A 21,893-nucleotide genomic window follows, 5' to 3' on the forward strand; every position below is an offset into this window, starting at 1 on the left:
TTGATGTAGCACCCACCGCACTGCTCTGGCTGCCATTCTACACCTCATTGACATTTTTATGGAGATATAATCAATACCATAAATTCAGTTTTTTCTCTGCAGGCCTTGCAATGGCTGCTTTTGTTCCGTTGAGTGATGTTTTTTTTATTCTGCATTAGGCATTGAGCTAAACTGGAACAAGGGGAGGTATCTTTGTATTTGTGGTATTTTGCACTGAAGCAGTCTGAACAGCTGAACGGTGTTTCCAGATGTTAAATATGTTGTACGTGCTGTATTTGCTGCTGCTGGTAGTGTTGCATGAATTAATTTTTTTGTAGCAATTACTTGTCATATTAATTGCACAATTCATTTCCATATGTTTCTATTTATTTAGCACTCTGGCAGTTTCATGAGAAGAATTGGATATGGTTACCGTGGGAACTAATTTACATGTTATAATAGAAGAAGGTCAAATTAGTATTGGACTTTTTAAAGGCCTTAAATGGCTGTCATTCCCGGAATAAAATGAATCTTGACGTTAAAAGCACTAATCTAAAAGGACATATTTACCATGATCAATATCTCTGATGTCAAACACATGAATCTTGCAAGGGCAGAACATTTTGTTTACATTGTGGTATAAATGACATGAGGACAGATGAGCAGGCACAAAAAAAGTATCACTTTCTCTCCTTCTCAGCAGCATCTCTCCTCTGCTGGGTGGCTGAATTAAAAGGTTCCTATATGCATCTGGTGCTTTTTGAGCTTGTTTTGAGCTGATCTTGGTCTTACAGGTTTCCACAACCATCAGCAGTTACATGACAGAATGAGCAGATGGTGTTTATTGAAGGTGCTGATTTTAATATCAAGCCAATCTCAGAACAGCAGTACCCGGACATACATTCCTCTGGTGGGGATGCTAATGTTAACATTAAATATAAAATATCACGGGCATTTCATTTCACTGGATTTCCCTGCTTCTCTAGTCGGCTTAGTTCCTGATTCACCACCTCATATTGAAGGTGGGACGCTGTAAAATGTAAATAAAAACATTATGCAATGATCTGCAAATCTCACAAAGCCATAAGCATATCAGATGTTAAAATCATGACTTTTTATAGTGTTATGGAAAATATTAGCTCATTTTAAATTATATGGAGGCAACACATCTTAAAAAATGTTGGGATAGGGGGACAAATCTCGTAAGATTAACTGGCAACAGGTCACTAACATGATGGATATAGAGAGGCCTCTTCGATGTAAGATGGGTGGATGCTTTAAAACTGCAAAAACTTTGAAGACCCTCACCATCTGCATATGAAATTAAAGGATTCAGAGAATTAGGAGGAATCTCTGTATGTACAGGACAAGGCAAAAGTCTGAACTGGATCTTCTGTAACTAGGTACTTTGTTGAATTCTTCAGTAAAAACACTTTCACTACAGATTTTGGAGGTAAGCTAACATAGTTAAGTGTGAATGTAAAACCCATCTCTTCTCAATTAGTTGCAGTAAACTTCAAGTGTTTGTAAATCTGTCATCTTTCATTGATTTTATGATTCAGTGTTTTAATGCTGGTGATGCAGACTCATCTACCTTTGAAATACAGCTGCCTAGATGAAAACCAATAGGAATTAACTCTATAAAATAAATCCTATAGGAATAACAGACAAGTATGCAGAGCAAAAAATGTTCAAATTTTACACGATAAAAATCCATGTATATATACAAACATGGATCCAGTACTGCAGTTGCCACGCAGAGACTACAATTCAGTCCTGTATCAACGCGAAGGCAACAGCATGCAAAGATTTCTTCCAGTCAGAGTGTGACATGTTTAAAAGGCCCCCCATTAGACCTGTTAGCTCCCCTACATGCCGTTAGTGACAGGGTCACAGTCCAGTGCTCCTACATACACACAGGCACAGAGAGTTGCACACGGTCACAGTCCACTGCTCTCCGCTGGTGGCTTTTCCATGCCCCTCTCCTAAATCGATTATCTGTCTCCCTGTGTCAGCCTCCTGGGGGGTTGTATCGACTCTAAGAAACTGATGAAACACCTTCAGCTGGGAAGTGTGGGATGCAAAGACAGAAAAATGGCCATTAGCAAAGTCACATGCAATTTGCTTCAAATTTCTAACTCATTATGACAGCAGTGCTTATCTTTCTGTCTTTAACCCGGACGTGTTTTCATTTTCTCTCCACAGGCCTCGTTGAGGAACTTCTAAAGACCCCAATAGTGCGAATAGCCGGATTAGGCTGGTCGGCATGGGAGACCTGGTCGAGTTGTTCACAGAGCTGTGCCAAAGGCTACCGAACCCGTCGGCGAACCTGTGCTGGGCCAGAGGGGAAGAGCGCCCCTGTTGCATGCCGCGGCTCGCCTGTGGAGTACCAGGACTGCAACGTGCAGCCCTGCCCTGGTGAGTGAAGATGCACAAAATAACACAACTATATTCGCATGAGGATTTAAATAATCTATAAGTTATTTTAAGACACCAATAAATGCTAATTTACACATCACCGATGTTAACTTGTCAATCAAAATCGGTTTGTGTCTGTAAATGTTAAACAATCTCATATCTTTTTATAATTCATTGCTGCAGCACCTTGTGACAAATCCTATAAAGCTATGTTTCAGATCCCAGTAGCTCTTTTTTGTTGGAGGCATACCAATGTAGCTTGTAGGCAGATATGCAAATGAACTACACTGGCACACAGATAAGTAACAGAAGAAAAGCCTCTAAACAAGGACAACAACAAATAAGGTATTTCACACTGTGTTGGATCAGTGTTCCGTGGCAGAGAATTATTCCCTTTGCTATATATAGTGATATATCACTATGAAAACCCCTAAAGCCCAATATATGACCAGAATATTAAAACACCATGGTTATACCAACTAATATCAAATAAAAAAATAACAGTGGTTGTTATCTATTGACATCATGATGACATTTATTTTTGTTCTATGTTGTTTATATTCTCGCGGTCATACTGCTAGAGTTTTCTGAGAGCAGTAAAATAATTTAAGAGCAGAGGGTATAAAATCTGTGCACGTTATTTGGTTTAGCAAACTTTAAGTGTCACTAAAGGTAATGACGAGCACAAGTAAGTTTTAAAATCACTACTCATACTTAATGTGGCATTTTTACGTCCAAGCTTGTCATTAAGAGCTACAGCTACCACTACTGCAGACTGCCACTCTCATTATACTTGCAGAATATTTTTCAGCCTTAAGATCTAAACAATTTGTTGTTTGTTTTCTTTACCATTAAGTTGTCCAGACAGTTTTTCCATTCGGCTAAAATAACATGCAGGAAGCTGAAGAAGCTAGTGGTATGCAGGAATGTATGTAAAGCTTCTAATTGGCTTATTTTTTAACTCCTTCAGTATATTATGGGTTCATAAAGAAGAGACAAGCAGAGAGGGACTGAGATGGAGACAGAGGAGGAGGTCAATGATGGTAGTAAAATAATGCTGAGTGGATCATTAACTTCATTAGCTAATGGTTACCAGCAGCCGTGCAGGAAGAGCTCTTGAACAAATGAAGTTATCTGTTTCAAACTTCTCATCAAACTATAATCAGCTGACCCAGAACTCTGCTGACCACAGACTACAGCACGGACAGGCTACAATTATTAAACAGACTGAGTACGAGCATGCACTCGCTTGCTAACACACATGCACTGGCCTTATATAAAGGTCTGAACACCTCTTGGGAGATCTTTTTAAATATTCATGCGTGGCGCCGTATGAATTAATGATTTATGATTGGCTTCTTCTGTGCTTATCAAATTCCTGTGCTGTATTTGAATAGCAGTTGTATATCAAGATGCAATCCTCAGGGGTTGGCCTAACAACCAACACATGTAACTAAAGGAAGTCTATATGAGGCGGCCTTGGTTACCTCTCAGCAGTAAGCAGCATTTTGCTATCACAATCACGTTTGCAGCCAGCCTTATCACGTGAGTCCCCAGAAGACATGCAGGTGAGAAGGACAAGGCCAGTGACATAAGAGAGAATGAGGGCGAAATAGTAATTGATGATGAAATTAGAGGGAGAGGGATGGAAGTAATATAGATTGCTGAGGAGATTAAAATGAATTGGGTGTTAGTGTGCATGAAGAGGGCAGGGATGTCTCTGTGGGCAGCCACTATGACAGTTGGCAAGTCACAGTTGGCCTGAGTCCAATTATGTGTCTCCTTATAGGAAGTTCTGACCTAAAAACGCGAGTATGTATTCTGAAACCCCAGTGCCTGACACGAGCTGGGATGATGTCTGTACCAGTAAACGAGATTACTGGTTTTTAACAGAGATCACGACCCAAGTAAATTTAATCACCTTTGACTTCGCTCTTCGTCTGGACCTTTCATTGCCACGGGATGGTGAGGTGACCACTAATTAGAGAAAAAGGGGTCTTTACCGCTTATGAATAGAGGGTTCGGATCAAGTGGGAGGGCCAGAAATAGCATAGGGACTGGACTCAAGCTGCCTTTTAGTGAATCAGTGACTATCACAGAACTGTTCAGGAAACTTTTATCCAAACTCCGTCCATCCATCCATTTTTATCCCATTATCCAGGGACAGCAGCCTAAGCAGGGAAGCCCAGACTTTGGCACCTATTCTCCGAACTCTAAATACTAAATTACATTAAACTTAATCAAAGAACCATCGTGAAAATTAAAGTACATGTCAATTGTTATATTTCAAGCATAGAAAACGTGCCACATAATGACAAAGAGGTTTAATCTGTGTTTGTATAAGCATCCCAATTTAAGATTTTCATGATGTACACAGATATTAAACCTATTAATTGAAAGATGTTTCATTTTTCCCCACATCACCATAAGACTCCTGTCAACATTCAACAGTTCATTAGCAGATTGTCAGATGATTTAGTGATTCAAGGCAAGATCCTGTTTTCAGGCACTAGAGCAGGTGGTCCAATGACTGGAAGGTTGGTGGTTCCAATCCACTCCCCCAGTAATGTGCCAAGACAACTGACCTTTTTGTCTCCATCGACATTTCTGGTGTCCAGATGTTTTGGTGGTGGTCGGAGGTCTGAGCCACTGGCTCTTATGTTTCCATCAGTGACCTAAATTCACTGAAATCTTTCCATGAAAATGTATTCATACCTAAAAATGTAATAACTCCACAACTTTGCCTCATTTGATGTAAAGTTAACTATAAATATTTAAGCTGGCTCCATCTCAGTCCCTGAACTGCTTTTGCTGTCAAATCAAAGGAAGTGACAATTTGGAACAGATGTAATACAAGCTCAGGTCAAGTCCCAAACCAATCATAGCAAGTTTCAGGTCAGTCCAAATCAGGTCTCATAAAGCTGGTCTCAATACTGAACAAGCTGCATGTTATGTGTTAAATCTCTCTGTAGAATCTACATCAGTGTTAATGCGTATGTTAAAGGGCAGCTTTAGACACAGTTGATGGAAACAGTTCAGTTCAAATAAAAAAAATTATCCTGAATTACTCATGTGGTTCGCACCCCCTTTTTTTTTTTTTTTTTTTTTTTAAATGGAAACGGGTTGTTGCCCATAAAAGAGCATGGAAATGCTTCCTGTTAAAAAAAAAAAAAAAAAACCTGCAGTTGTCACCCATCTCCATCACTTAGGACACATTGTGATTTTGGCATTTGTGCAGCAGCTACGTGAACATAGTCGGTGGTTCATAGTGGCACTTCTCCCACATTTAAACTTCAGAGGAACACAGCAACTCAGCCACACAAGAAGATTGGCAGACAGTCGTAAAAACAATGTGTCAGTCAGGTAGTCAGTGACTTGTTCAGTAATTCAGTGAGTCAGATGCTCTGCCAGCCAGCCGAATAAATAGCCAGTTAGTGAGAGTCAGTCAGGCAGAGCTGTGGCTGGCAGTGAGAGCTAGTCAGAGTTAAGTGGTCACAGCCTGCCTCACTGTGTGTCGACGCTTATCCACTCAGCTAGAGAAGTTTTCTGCAGCATTGTGACGTTACCTGGCAACGCTGCCTTCCTCCATCACTCAGACATCAGCCAGTCAACCAGCCGATCAATTAGTCGGTCACACTTCTCTGATGAAGCGCCAACCATTCCATGGGAATAAATATCAGTGTAGGACACAGGAAAGAAGTAGTATGATCAGCAGCAGCGTGTACTGTTCATGTGTCAATAGTGCCCCCTGAGAGAAAAGTGGTAACTGATTTGTTATGACAAGCCAGTAGATGAACAAGGAAACATTTATGTATCGTTGTGGAATTCGAGTGTTTCTCCTCTTGGCCAACTCCACCTGCTGGGGGGTGAATCACAGTGTCTGTTAGAGTCTGTAGAAAAACACTCGACATTCAGCTTTGAGGCTTCCTTTGTGGCTCAAGTTGCCTTTATGCAATTGTTCTTACAGCGACTTCAAAAAAACTAAAACCTCAGATTGTCGTTTTTATCTAACCAACTGTGTCGAGTCCACAGAAATCTAGGATCTTTTCAGTTAAATCTTTACATCTAAATTCTTTAAGCATACACTTTTTTTTTTATCTCACAGTGGAGAAATTCACTTGTTACAGCAGCTCTTGAAGCAGCAGAATCAAGTGCAGAAAGCAACAGGAAAAAAACATGCATCATAAACATATACATATAAAAGTGTAAATTAAAGCAATCTCACAAGCCATATACATATTTACATGGTGATGGTGGATTATGAAAGAGTGTGATGATGTAGGTAGTTAAAACGGAGGTATTTAACAATGAAATATAAATAATACATATTATGAATGTACGGATTCAATTCAATTCAACTTTATTTATATAGCGTCAAATCACGGCAATGCCATCTCAAGACGCTTTACAGACAGAGGGGAAAACATAATGAAGGCCAATTCATAACAGCCTATATAAGGAAACCAACAGATTGAGTTGAGTCCAACTCAATCTCCCATCCTGAGCAAGCACACTGGCAACAGTGGGAAGGAAAAAACTCCCTTTTAACAGGAAGGAAACCTCCGGCAGAACCCGGCTCAGGACAGGCAGCCATCTGCCTCTGCTGTGTGGGGGGAAGAGGACAGAAAGACAACAGACAACAGGAACTGCTACTCCCGGCCAGGGAGACCTGCTGAGACAGGAGACATACATGTTAATGATGCAACACTGTTATTGGGGGGGGGGGGGTGGTAAAAGAAAGAAGCTCAGTGTATCAGGAAATGTCCCTCAGCAAACCTATAGCAGCATAACTAAGGGATGCTAACCATCCCTAGCTATAGGACTTATCAAAAAGATAAGTCTTCAGCCTAGTCTTAAAGGTGGGGAGGGTGTCTGCTTCCCTAACACTAACTGGGAGCTTATTCCATAAGAGAGGGGCCTGATAACCAAAGGCTCTGGCTCTTGCTCAGCTCTTTGAGACTCTAGGAACCACAAGTAAGCCTGCAGTCTGCGAACGAAGTACTCTGCTTGGTATATAAGGAACAATGAGGTCTTTGATATATAGTGGTGCCTGGTTGTGGAGGGCTTTATATGTAAGGAGAAGGATTTTAAATTCTATTCTAGATTCAACAGGCAGCCAATGAAGAGAGGCTAAAACTGGAGAAATATGATCTCTCATGCTGGTTCTGGTCAGGACTCTGGCTGCAGAATTCTGGATCAGCTGAAGGGTTTTCAGGGCATATTTAGGACAGCCCAGTAATAGAGAGTTACAGTAATCTAGTCTCGAAGTAACAAAAGCGTGAACCAGTTTTTCTGCATCACTCTGAGACAGAATGTCCCTAATTTTGGCTATATTACGTAAATGAAAGAAGGCTGTTTTAGTAACCTGCTTAATATGTGGGCCAAAGGAGAGGTCAGGGTCAAATATTAGTCCAAGGTTTCTCACTGTAGCACTGGAAGCTAAAGTAATGCCATCCAGGTTCATTACAAAACCGGAAAATTTAGCTCTGAGTTTTTCAGATCCAACGAGAATTACTTCAGTCTTATCTGAGTTTAAGAGGAGAAAATTTCTAGACATCCAAGTCTTTATGTCTATGAGGCAATTTTGTAGCCTATTGAGCTGATTTGTTTCATCTGGTTTAAAGGATAAGTATAGTTGAGTATCATCTGCATAACAATGAAAGTTTATTCCATGCTGTCTAATAATTTTGCCTAAAGGGAGCATATATAGCGTGAAGAGTATTGGTCCAAGTACAGAACCTTGAGGAACTCCATGACTTACTGTAGTTTGTGAGGAGGACTTGTCATTTACATGAACGAACTGAAGTCTATCAGATAAATATGATTTAAACCAGCTTAACGCTGTACCTGTAATTCCAATCACCTGTTCTAGTCTCTGTAACAGAATGTTATGATCAACTGTATCAAATGCAGCACTAAGATCAAGCAAGATAAGTACGGACACAAGTCCTTTGTCTGAGGACATAAGAAGGTCATTAGTAACTTTCACCAATGCTGTCTCAGTGCTATGATGAGCTCTAAATCCTGACTGAAACTCCTCGCATAAATTATTTCTGCTCAGGTGGGCATGTAGCTGAGCGGAAACTATTTTCTCCAGAATTTGATGAGTTCAGTCTGACAGTTGTGGGAGAAAAAAAAACCTACATAATCAGAAAAATATAAAAATGACAAAAGTTTCACTTCTGTTCATACTTTAAGATGCTAAAACTGAGGTAAATGGAGGTTTATGAGGATGCCTTTCCTACATTAAATTGTTTGGGTCACCTGACATTACAGCACATTATCATATTTATAAAGACCACATGAATAATGCAAATGTGTGTGTTACAGTTAAAGGTACATGGTCGTGTTGGTCCCCCTGGACTCAGTGCTCAGTGGGCTGCGGTGGCGGTCACTACCAACGGACACGCTCCTGTAACAGCCCTGCACCTGCCAATGGAGGAGACATCTGCATAGGCCTACACACCGAGGAGGCCCTCTGTAACACACATGCATGTGACGGTAACTCCACAAGTAAATTAAGTCGACCTGGTCATGCTACCACATCCAGACCTACTTTCATCTCACCTCTAAGCTGGCAGTCAGCTTCCACACCACGTCATTTCTGTGCTGTTTCCTGAGTTAAATGATTTCTTTCATCTCCATCCTAATGAATGAAGCAGCTCTTAGATAAATGGAGATAAACATTCATGCGGAGAAAACAAGCCATCCTCCGACCGCGTTGCGTCCGATGTGCTGCTGGAGCTTTGAGCACCATGGTAACCTCTCCAGAAAGGTCTAAAGAGAACGAGTCGTGTCGTTGTGCATAAGGAAATCTTCTGGCTGTCTATGTGCATCAGATTCTACTAAAAGACGGAAACGACACAAAATTAAAGTCTGTCAAAATTCTGGATCTTGCCAAATATTTATGCAAAAAGATCATTTAATACTTGATAATCAAACCATGAAACCCAGACCACAAAAGGTCATCTTCCTCAGATTTATTTGCATAAATTACAACAATATTTTGTATTTTTGCTGCTACCCCTCTGTTGAGTCTTAGATGCTTGTAGAGGATGTCTAAACATGATTACTAACCTGTATCTACATCCAGTGCTTTTTGTACCATTTGGTTTACTTTTCCCGTGTCCATCTACAAGGTTTGTGTGAGAAAACATATTCTGTTTCTGCTGAGCTCACAATGGAGGAAACAGCATTTTGCTCTTTTTTTTTTTTTGTTTTGCTACAAGCATATAGATAATACAAGTTGGTGCTGCACCAGGCCGTAAATCAAAGTGCAAAACCTTGCAAATATGTTTTCCACATGATTTCATGGCTCCATTCTACAGCTGTGACCTTCTGTAAAATTCAGATACCTTATTTCCTGCAGACTGTTTGTTCTGTAAATTACAACTTAGCTCAGACTGTTAACTCTTTAGCAAAAATGGCTTTTAAACCTTTCATTTTTCTGTGGTGGTTAGTGTTGTTCCTGCTACATGTCACAATACATGCGAAGTATAGAAATGCCTTCCCTGCCTCCCCCTTTAACTCCCATTCTGCTCAGCAGGGCACTAAAATATTCATGAAATCTGCCAGCCAATCCAGAAGGCTAAAAAGTACAGCATCAAGACTCATAAGGGTTCAGCCTTACTCTGATTCTAGGTTTTTAAATACAATTTATTTAATCTCCTTATTATTCCCTGAAGGGAAATTATACATATGAGATCTTAATATGTTTGGGGTTTTTTTTTTTTTTAACTCAATAACCCAGAAAGGTCATTTATTTAACACTACAGGTTTAAATTCATGTTAGTTTTTGTCTGCCTGGATTCATTTGTTGTTACTCCTTAATCCAAATTTTCTCCAGAGGCTTTTCATTTTGAATCTTTCCATCTGTCAGTCACAAAGAGAGTAACTCATATAGTCAGCCTCCCTGGTAATTACACAGAATCTTTAATGGATTTGTGCCCCTTCTTCTAGCAGATGCTAATCAAGCTTCCTTTATATCAAGTTAATGCTTTCCTGCTTGACGTGGACCAGCACATCCTGTTAACTCTGCACCAGGCCCAATATGTCTCCTTGTCTGCTCATTTATTGACATTCACACCATCAGTCATCTATTGGGGTCCTCCCGGTGCCACGGCCCTCTTTGCATGTGTAATTAGAGGAAAGCTGGCTGTCACAGAGATATTTGATGCCGCTGTCGCAGGTCATTTGATTAAAGTCTCTGCCGGTAATGGAGGACAGCAGAAAGAATAGTCAGTATGGCATACTAACAAGCAGCCCCAGGCTTGATGTTTCGTCTGAGTCAACAGAACGATCACCCAGGTCTTTCAGATGACGAAAGGGAATAAATGAAGCCAGTAAAGCAGCTTTAAGTCACACGCAGTTGAGAACATTTCATGTGGTTGTTTTTGTATGTTTAGATGTTTACGCAGAAAAACAGCAACAGATTGTGGAGGTTAAGCAGCTGCTTGGTGAACACCAGACTGATAGGAAAGGTAAAAGGGCTTTTCCCTCTGCTTCCACTTGGGCTCTTTCTGCCAAAACTGCACACTTGAGAGCACGCCGAGTAACAAACCAGCTTTTTATCAGGCTTTCACTGCAGTGGCCTGGCTCCCTCCACTCCGGTGCACTTGAATGTGGGTTGAAAGAGTGCACTAAGTGCATGGTTCAAAGGGAGGAGCAGAGTTGGGAATTTTCTCTTTCCTCTTGGGTAGGAGCTTTTGTTTACTGCTTGGTAGCCTGCTGCGGGGAAACAGCACTAAAGCTTGGCTCAGGAGACAAATATCTCTGCTATGCACTAAACAAACTCTTTGGGTTTACTCTTTCAATTCTGTTTACATCACAAACGCTTTGGTGTGTTTGGGTTTCTTGGCCCGTTTGTGAGGTTACTGGGGCAGGTGGTGACAGCTTGGGTGGGCGCAGTGGTTTCCAGGCCATCCAAGTTTGATGTTGCCTTGTGGTTGTCTGGGTTTGCATTGATTGATCTTTTTTCTGTTTAGGTGGCTGGATGGCCTGGTCGCTGTGGTCAGCCTGTGATGAATCAGGCTTGCAAATGAGGAGTCGGGTGTGTGGTGCTCAGGGCAACAGTCCCTGTGTGGGGAATAGCACTCAGCGCAGAGACTGCAATGAAATACCTGGTGAGTCAGTCAGCTCTCAGATGCCTTTTCATGTCGTCACAAGAGGCTGAGGTTGGCTGTTCAAAGGCAAAATGACAGCATTGTTCTTTTGTTAGAAATTTAAGGACGCAGTTTCAGTACACACTGCAAGTATTTTTGGTTTGAGGTCTATGCATCACGAAAAACTGTGGGGTACCTTCAAGTAGAAGGAAGATTTTTTTTTTGGAATATATGTAAAAGGTAAGCACTTCCAATATAGGTTAGAAGCAGTATGCAGGTATTGTGATAATGGTGGCTAAGATTACTAAAAGAAAATAACTTGGAACACCAGAAACCAAATCACAAGACTTCAGAGTTTACATAGAATATTCACTTTACAATGCGAGTCTAAGAAATTTCTTTTCATCGGATTAAAGGCTATTACACACTGATGCAAATAAACAACACAAAACTGCAAATAATCCAGACGTGAAAAATCAACGTTTTTGTCTATGCACACCAAACGTTGTGCAAATTAGTGAATAAACGTTTAAAATTCTAAAACAGGCAAGGTGGCAAAAACGAACATGAATTCCACACCAAGGGACAATGATGTTGTGCTGATGCAAAGCTGATGCTGGGTACATCCTATTCTAGAAAAGAGGGGAATTTAAATAAGGCCAGGAGCTGAAGCTGGACCATGGCCACTTCAGGATGTCTGTGGGACAATCTGGTTCAGCAACTACAGGCAACCCTCGGTTTATGGACGAGTTCCGTTCCTGCCGCTGCGACAGAACCCGAAATTCTGTGTAAATACCCCATAAATACCCCCTTTATCACTAAATAACTATCTAAATACATGTAATTTACATCATATTAATAGAAAAACAGTACATGTAATTAAAATACACACTGAGGCGTCATCTCGGCTTCCGTGTCACACGTCGTAAAAGCTTATATGGACCCTCGTAACTTCAAAACAATCTTTTTTTTTAATTCACATATATTAAATGAATGTCATAAGTCAAGAACTACGTAACCTGAAGAATCTGATAAAATTAAGAATAAATCACTTGGCCATGGTGAAAGAAAGTTTGAATCAAAAAGCAGCAACAGCTGACGCTTGCATGGCTTGTGACCAACTCTGGTGACGTTGTCAACACACCTTCTCTGATTGGTCAATTATGTGTCTGTTGGATGTGAATAATATGATAAAGTCATCAGTACATACATAAAACTCGCAAAATCACTGGACAGAATTTTGCCACGCCATTTATTCAGACAAAATATTCAAATCATCTTAAGCCTGTTTGTTAATCTGTCAACAATACACTAAAATATAATAGCACCAGGTTGAGTTTATTGAGAAATAGTGTTTGGTTGCAGATCAGTATAACCAAATTGTAGTTATGACTAGTAAAACAAAAGATGTTTAAAAAACATAGGAACAATATTTGCTTTGCTGCAGAAGTGCAAAAAGAAAAGTACACTACATCTGGTGTGAAGTTATTTAATGTCTATTTGTGCATTTTCAGCTTAACTTTAGCTCCAGCATTTTGTAAAGTTTGATTAATTTAAGGGAAAAGTTCATATCATTTAGTCCATCTCTTACCATCCTCACTCATGCATCTATAAACATAACTGTGTGTCTAACTGACGTCTCCACTGTACACTAAACTCATCTGTGTATGTTAATTACCTACCTAATTATGTCCATGTGAATCCAGTAAGTCAGCAGTTCACTCTGTCTGCCCTCAGTGCATCTTGTCATGCTGATGTCGATCTCAAAGTTTCTCCTGGAATAATCTTTCATGGCCTGCCAGCCTATGCCTCCCTGGGTACAGAATACATAATGAGTTGTTTGTTTTTTTGTTTTTTTTTATATATTAATATGGTGTTAAATCACCAAAACACATCTAATTTTACTGTAAATTTCTATGGCGTGACGGATGTATTGGTTAAGGTCACTTACAAAGGAGAGGCAGCTGTGAGGAAGTTGAAAATTAATTTTAATTTTAAAAAAAATTCTGATATGTTGCACAAACAAACCAACCCTTCTTTTCCCCCTTCTGAAGAAAGGACATACTGAACCTGTTCACTGTTTAGCTGCATCTAGACAAGCTCAGTTGGATGGGGCAGAAAATTCACTGATACATTAAGTTGAATAAATCCCTTTGGACTGTTTGCACAACACAGACAAAACATTTCAATTTGTCATTCAGTCTTTGTTTCTGCATGTCAACTCCCCTGATGTCACAAGTCGGTGGCTGTGTTTCTGTGCCATTTTTCCTGGGAGAGTGTGTGTTTGCATGTGTGTGTGCATGCATGTGTGTCTGACTTGTGTTCCTCTCCTCTCTGCAGTCATTCTCCCAGCATCTGGTTTTGATAAGGACCAACAATGTGGAGGTAAGTGGATTAACAGCTGCCACCACTTTGTTTGTGTGCACGTTCAAGTTTGTTTTGCCCCTGAATGTTTCCACAGAGGTCTGGAACATGTCTGTTTTCATGCATTATATGTGCATTTTCATGTTTGTTATTTCACTCTGCAAAATCCTAATAACTAGTCAGGAAAGAGGAAAAATGCTTTGCTTCATGTGCCAGGAAACTGTAAATACATCAAAATGGATTTTTTTTTTCCTTCATGTTCTCAGATTTAATACAGAAAAAAGGACATGCCAGAATGCATATTGCTTTGTTTGTTTGGGCTGAGATCAACAAAAGAAAAACACTTTAGAAAATTATTTTCGATAAGCTAACAAAAAGAACATTAAGACTGAAATCAGCAAAATATTTTTCAGTGGTTTACTTTGAGCACGATGCCAGCTAACATTACAAGTTGACTCACTGAGTTCAGTAAATGTTCCAAGCAGCACTTTTAATTCAGTGTTAAAACTTTTTTTTTTTTTTTTTTTTTTACTATGAAATGCTTCACAACAACATTCAACATGTATGCAAGGCTGTAATCTGCAGCTCAGCTATCAAACACCCACTTCAACAGGTTCAAGTTAGTGGAGCTGGCCTGTAAAGCAACATGATTTATAAAAACTATGTCAGCTGAGCTGGACGGTCAAGTTCTCTGGAACCAGATGTGCAAACAATTCACTTGTTGGTTATATTAGAGCGTGAAGGTGTCTCACTTGACGTACTGCAACTGTGCCTCACATTCAACCACGGGGGGGGGGGCTTTCCTGCCTGGGATCAATCCAACTGTTCTTCTTTCCAAATTTTTACTGGTAGCACAAATTTGTTCCTAACTCTCCCTAAATTGCTCATTTTCTATTACACATTAGATTTGTTTTTATTAATCGCGCTACAAATTACTACTGGAAGTCAAAGGTTTTTTGGGAAAAAAAGGTTTTCTTTTACCAGTTGATTACTGACTTTTATGGAGTTATTCTCTTGCATAAAAGCATAATACATCAGGATCATAGGCAAAGATAACTTTATAGGCTGTTTAAAAATACAAAACATTTTAGCTTTTATTACAAATTTCTTGGTAGTTGACCAGATTTAAATTGCTTTCCAGATTAAAGTTATGCATAACTGAAGGCCACCTTGGGTGTGCGCTATGCTTCCCAAATGGCTTGCTAATCTGAAATATCCCTTGTGGAGAAATTCTGGTTCCAAAATTCACAGAGTGATGACTAAATGACAAACTCAAGGTCGCATAATGATCACAGGACATCCTTTATCTTTATTCTATGTTAAATACACACGCTGTTCTCTTACAAATGAACAAAGTACCTGGAAGCAGGGTGGTGTGGCGTCTTTGAACTGACTTTAAAATAAACTGACTCCAGGTGGGACTGCCAGAGCTTTAAATTAACAGCATGCCACAGATATATTAATGTAAATAAGCTTAACCAATTTCATTTGAAGGATATGAGTGTAGTTGATTAACCACTAGTCTCTCTTCTGTATATTGATTAATCAGATTAATTTAGAATCGCTGAAGCCATGAGACTTCTGATAAATATGGAAGGTTTATAAAGCTTGTCTGTGAATTCTGTAGGTTAGGGATGATGTATGTCCACCTTTTTAACACCATGATTCTTTATTTTTCAGCGTTCACCTCCATCCATCTAATTGCCACCGGTGTTTCCTGCTTCCTTGGGGCGGGGTTGCTGTCCTTCCTTATCTACGTGTACTGTCAGCGTTTCCACAAACCATCACAAGAGTCTGCCATCATTCATCCCACCACCCCAAACCACCTAAACTACAAGGGCAACACCACACCAAAGAATGAAAAGTACACCCCCATGGAGTTTAAGGTATGTAATCTTCAACGAAGCATTCTTTATTTACCAAAAGATTGGTAATTTGGGGTTATTTAAATGCACACAATCACAATGTTTGGATTCAAGGGCAACGAGAGCTTTTAACAACTCATAAACCTAAATAGTGCACACGCCACAGAAGACGAATTACTGTTCTTTTTTTCCTACCTCCTTGTTTCAACACAGAAACTGTAGTGGAGGAATTATGCTTTTCTACCTACACACAAACCTAGTTCATATGAATGGGTCCCATTAAATTTGGAAAGCATTAGTAAGCCCTCTGCCTCCCGTTACCATCCGTCTGCTGTGCATTCACATTTACAGCAAGTCAAACTATTCAGATTTTAAACTGTAAATTAATATCCTATTCCTGACTTCTATTATATTGCATTATTATTAATTATTTCCTGTCCATTCATACATGGGAGGAAGTTTAATTGCTTTAAAACTTTTTAAACCAAGCAACAGAACTTTATCGTAAATATAATCATTCCATCAGTCAGTGAGATTTAGTGTCTCTGACAAACGCCATGTCGCTTTGTTCTTATGAAAACAGTTAATGCATCAGAATAACAGGATTTATTCCGAGTCGTTACCTCCAAAATCATTCATTACATCAGTCTTACACTGGGCAGCAGATAGATGTGATTCTATGATATCCAGACATAACATGAGTATAATATTGGAATCAATATGTAGAAAAAAGCTGTCTGGATGTCACATTGGGTTTATTTTCCAACATGTTTGAGATACTGGAGTTAATATGAGTAAAATGTGAAACTTGAACAAAATTTGGACTTTCGATGCTCAGGAATTCACCATCTTTTTTTAAATGTCCAAATCTAACAAATTAGGAGCACCTTGTTGGTGCCTTGTAATGTGATGAATGACTAGAATATAATACCAGATTAATATAAATTACTTTATATACAGCATACAGCCATATGCAAATACAATAACACCACAACTTTACCTTAAAACTTTTCTTATGAACACATTATGTAGGAAAAGCTCAAATATTTGACAAACCAAAGCACGGCTGTAATAATGTACCTTGCTACACTTCCCCATACCTGTGACTCCTGATACTTGTTGTGGTTATGTGGATGTGGTGTGGAGAGCCTGAACTCATTACCTATAATGACCACAGGAGGTGGCCCATGCTATGTTGGATGTGCAGGCAATGTCACTGTGTACTACAACAGCACTTTTGTGCAATATGCTCCTTCTCCTCCAGGCCAATTTATGTTGGCCCGCTTGTATATTTTACTGACTCTAACCTGATTATCTTCCTGCGTTGGTCCCCAGAGCTGTTCCGATGGATTACATTAGTCTAATGCTTCCCCTGGAAAGTGTTTTGCCCCATGTTCAGCTTTTACTAGAGACCTGGCAATTGTCTTATTTTTCTTGAACAGACCTCCAGCAAATTTTTGTCATCTTCTCTATTAGAGTACTGAGTATACTTGACAAGCTTCAAATTGAATTAGTTTAAATGGTTTGTTTTAGTTATGAATACACAAACAACCTCAAAGCTTGTTGGGTTTTTTTCCCCCAAGAATTTCTTCTATGCTGTCAATTTCTCTTACTGAGAAAAACTGGGTTTTAAAAACTAACTTCAGAAAGGGAAGAATGAAGTGATTCTGTAAAATGACTTGGAGTTCCCTTGGCTTTATACATTTTACAGATGTGTTACATATACAATGACCACCTTAAACTATGTATTTCATCCTTATAAAACTGTTGTGGAAATTTCATGTTTTAGCTTTTTATTCAAATAATCCATAGTCCATATTCCTTATGCATTTGTTATAGGTCTGAAGTGATGATACTGAACCATAGACTGTATATAAAAAGATGGACGGAGCCTCCGTGACATCATCCATAGGTTTCTGAAGAGCTGAATTGAAGCTCGGTGGGAGGTTCCTACCATCGCCATCTTGGCAGGGGCATGCGTGTCGCCTGGCCCAGAAAACACAAATATGGCAAAGAGGTAGAGCTGAGAGGGGGGCTGTGAGCGTCATGGTGGATGATTGGCATCTAGCAAACTCCAAGCTGCCTGTAGCTAAGAGATAACCAGCGAACGGAGGTAAGCGGGCTAACGCTAAGTCACGTTGTTAACTGGCTAAAAACCGCAGTTGTTCTACGTTCTTCTTACTTGAAGCGGAAGATCGGGTACCTGTCAATCAGAAGGACACACCCCTAAATGTGCTGAATTTTGAGATTAAATTACTTTTAAACGGGATAGTTTGAAAAAAAAAATTCACTCCCCCCACAGTTGTCATGAAGGTAAACCTGACCTATTAACCGAAAATGGATTTTTGTACCAGACTGTAAACATGCTTTTTCTGCTGTGAAGTTGGCTTTTTTAACATGGGTGTCAATGGGGATTTACTCTGTTTTGCAACCAGCCCCTACTGGATGAGGGAAGAACTGCAGTTTTCCGCATAGGCTTTACTTTTAACCGCCGGAGGCTCCGTCCATCTTTCATATACGGTCTATCTCCTGAACTTCAGTCTAGTTACAGTGTATGCTCAGTGTCTTCACAGACAGACATACCAAATTCTAGGGCCTTGAGGTGTCTGCACTCTGTGATCAGATTTACCTAGATGGGTTTATAGCTGCAGAGTCGGATGTCATGAGGCTACAGCTATTTGGTGGAGATCTGGCTTTTACTCTGAGATAACAGACCATTCTTGCTTAGATGAACATAGACTTAGGGCAGGCATTTGACGCCCTTATGCAAGGGTAAAAAGGATGGTTAGTTCTGAACTAAGAGCATTTTCAGATCTCTGCCCTTAGGCAGATCATGACTTACTCTCTGCTGATTCGAATCAGCATCACTCTGTTCATTCAAAACTGTTCAATAAACTTTGCAATCTTTTCAGTTTAGAACCAGCGTCCTCATGATTGACAGAATTTTTTCCTCGACAAAACTATGATATCGTTTAGGTAGAGGCATTCAATTAAATGTTATAACACAGTAAGCATTAAAGAGAAAGAAACAAGGTAGAAGAAAAGCTTATTGGGCTGCATTTTAAGATAAGAGGTAAAATGTGCCTGTCTTTGATTACAAATACCTACTTGTATCCGGTAATATGAACATCATAATAAAGATGTGTGATTCCACCACAAAAGTGTTAAAGTCTTTTTCTACAATGCCATCATTTCAGACACTGAACAAGAACAACCTGCTGCCAGATGAAAGATCCAACTTATACCCAACGCCACACCAGCAGACGAACGTCTACACCACCACCTACTATCCCACAACACTTGGCAAATTCGACTACCAACCCAACTCCTCCCCTTCTCCATGCAGGACCTACAACCACAGCAACAACAGCTGAAAAAGATCTGCAATCAGTTCTCTATGCCCTCGCCCCTAATGGACACCGCCTCAATGCCATGGTGACGCAACTGAACCCACATGAACTGAAATTCTACTCCAAGCTTGGCTAGGTTCCTCTGCTCACCGTTGCCTCCCCCTTTATGCTCCCATAGTCTCTCATGCACGGTGGGTTTGTGTTTTCAGGGGGGTTTCTGGAACTTTCCACCAAGAGAAGTGGGTTTAGAGAACAATGCCTTCACCCTGCTAAAGTAATGAACTTATGCAACCAGCTGAAGGCTTGTTTTTCTGAGGATCTGACTGGATATAGCTGTGTCAACTCACTGCTTCATGTGGGGAACAAGTGGAAAAACTTGACAACTTCTGGTTTGGGGACATTGTTGGGACCACGCCACTTCAGTACAGATGCAAGGATATGAACACCCACAATATTGGACGAATATGACAAAAAGACGGGGGGAAAAAAAAATCTGTGGATCTAAGTTACCATTACATGCATCTTCATTACAAACCCCATTCTCAGCCTGTAATGAACAGAGTCCCTCCACAACAAAAGCACTTCCAGAGAACAAAAGGTGAAAGTGATCATGTCCTTGCCACACAGCACAGAGAAAGGGAACAACAAAAGAAAAAACTCAATGAAGTCGATGAAATAAATTAGAGATCAATATTAGCTTGGTGGTTTGGGGGGAAATGCTCTCCTCCATTGTTGGTAGTTCATGACAGGAAAGAAAGACTTTGAAGATTATTAAGGTTTTGTAAAACTGTGTAAAAGTAACACGCAACATTACCTTCAAGTGGAGTGAAATATTTTCTAAATCAGTTTAGGATCAGAGTCCCAAGCTTTTTGTTGGGAAGGATAGTTACTTTTTAAGTCAAAACTAGGAGTGTGGAGAGCGTTCAGAACTGTCAAAGCTTTGGGGATGCCGTGGGTGCCTGGATACAATAGAGGGCAGGGGCGATATCAGCTTCATTTATATGTTTCTATCTTTTTTTTTTTTTGTCTCCAAGAAGATTTCTGGGTGAGAATTGATTGATTCTACAATTAATTCTCCACTAAACGAACGCGAATCTACTGAGTGCTAAATAGCTTTGTGGTCATATCAAATATGGCCACTGAGCTGAACAAGTGGATTGGGTTTTTCTATGATGGTAGAATAAGCTGGTAAAGTGGCACTTCTTTTTTTTTTTTCCCAAGATGATTGTTTTATGCTCAGATGAGCCGTAAGCATAGTGGGAGATATTTTGTTAAATAAGTTAACTGCGTACTTTTTGTGTCCCTAATTTCACTTCATTGAATGAACACATTTAGGTTTGTGGTTGTTCAGCAGCATCATAACCACTGCATATCCAGTACATTGTGTTCCCAAATTAAAAACAATAAGTTGTGATTATTTTCTTTTGTTTGCTTTGTTAAAACAAATACTAACAATTCACTTGAAAATAAAGTCACTTATGCTTGCTTAGTTGTTTGCCAGTAAGAAAAGCAAAACGGATGCATGGGTGTGTGAATGTGTACATGCAAACCCATGTACTGTTTGAGTGCCAGAGTAAACAAAAGGAACTTACTGTATTTTGTACAATGTAAATGCTTACATGAGTAAAAGGTGATTTTGGGGGGGGGAGGATTTGTGCATTTCTATCTGTCACTGTCGTCATTTTACTGGTTTTTCTATGGTAACCATTTTAAGTTAAAGAATCTCACCCCTGGTTCCTACAGTGGTGAAATGGACATTATTTATAGTCACAGCTTGGTTTTATTAAGGGCATTTTCAATGCTATATTTTGTTATTGCCTGACTGATGAATGCTAATCAAGCAATGCTTTTCTGTTTCGCTAATGTACATGCACGAGATGAGCTCTATCTGTATATAGGAGCAGCACCCGTCGGCCCATTTAATGTCCCTGGAGAGGATTGTGTAAATTTATCTGTATATTGTATAGCTAACACTGTTTGTTTAAGAAAAAAACAAAACAACAAAAAAAAAGCCTTAGAGTTGTTAAAAACAAAAGTGCAGCAGCTAAGTACACAAAAAACATGAGGTTTGTTTGGGGACAGAGCTCTACAATGTGACCAACCGCCTGTGGCTGAATGGCCTTTCCCAGCTGCTCAAACATCACGTTTCCAAAACACTTGAACCTAGAGTGAAAGTAACTTACTGTAGCACTTATTAGTGTGAAATATTACACACCGCAAATAATCAAGTAACAGTTAATTGAATTTAAAAGATGTCATTTTAATCTAAATGAGACGTTCTCGGCCTGGTCTTAAAGCCGTTAATGTGATTGGAGATTTTGAGCTCTGTTCCCGTGATGTGAGGCTCTCTGCCCTTCTATGCAACTTACCAGGTGTACTGTTAGACCTGTCATGTAGACTATAATCACTGCCTTTTAGACACTGTGAATTTTTTTGTACCCTATATTTTTGTATGTTGTACATTATATAAAGGACAATAAACCTTGATGCCAACACAAACAGCCCAAGATGGGTTTCTTACTTTCAAACATTACAGGATGCTTGTTCAGTCAGGGTGCAAATCTACTGCTGGTAGTCATAGGAGTGTAGCAAGTGCAATGCATTTTCCTGGAAGATTAGCATCATACTGGGCCTTGTTTAAAAAAAAAAAAAAATCCATTGTCACACCTGTTTTGCTGGCCAGCCCAAACAAACTACACCAAGATAACTGGGTTTTCAGGAAAAAGCTGAAAAAGGGTCAACAATCCTCACAACCAAAAGTAGTGGTGTGTTTCCTGTTTCCATAAAACAGCAGAGCTTAGAGACCTGGCAACCAC

General features: G+C 39.8%; 1 protein-coding gene across 1 annotated transcript in view; it reads left to right on the plus strand.

Moving 5' to 3' along the window:
* The window catches only part of sema5ba (sema domain, seven thrombospondin repeats (type 1 and type 1-like), transmembrane domain (TM) and short cytoplasmic domain, (semaphorin) 5Ba), a 111,661-nt gene extending 90,154 nt beyond the window's left edge, over window positions 1–21,507 (plus strand). The window contains exons 16-21 of the mRNA XM_079253892.1: window positions 2,185–2,397; window positions 8,728–8,898; window positions 11,382–11,519; window positions 13,839–13,883; window positions 15,543–15,748; window positions 18,925–21,507. Of these exons, the coding sequence (XP_079110018.1) occupies window positions 2,185–2,397; window positions 8,728–8,898; window positions 11,382–11,519; window positions 13,839–13,883; window positions 15,543–15,748; window positions 18,925–19,101 (950 nt within the window). The 3' untranslated portion in view covers window positions 19,102–21,507. The remainder of the gene's footprint in view (window positions 1–2,184; window positions 2,398–8,727; window positions 8,899–11,381; window positions 11,520–13,838; window positions 13,884–15,542; window positions 15,749–18,924) is intronic.
* The last annotated feature ends 386 nt before the right edge of the window (window positions 21,508–21,893 follow it).

Source organism: Telmatherina bonti (assembly GCF_933228915.1).
Source record: "Telmatherina bonti genome assembly, chromosome: 15".
In the NCBI taxonomy this organism is placed as follows: Eukaryota; Metazoa; Chordata; class Actinopteri; order Atheriniformes; family Telmatherinidae; genus Telmatherina; species Telmatherina bonti.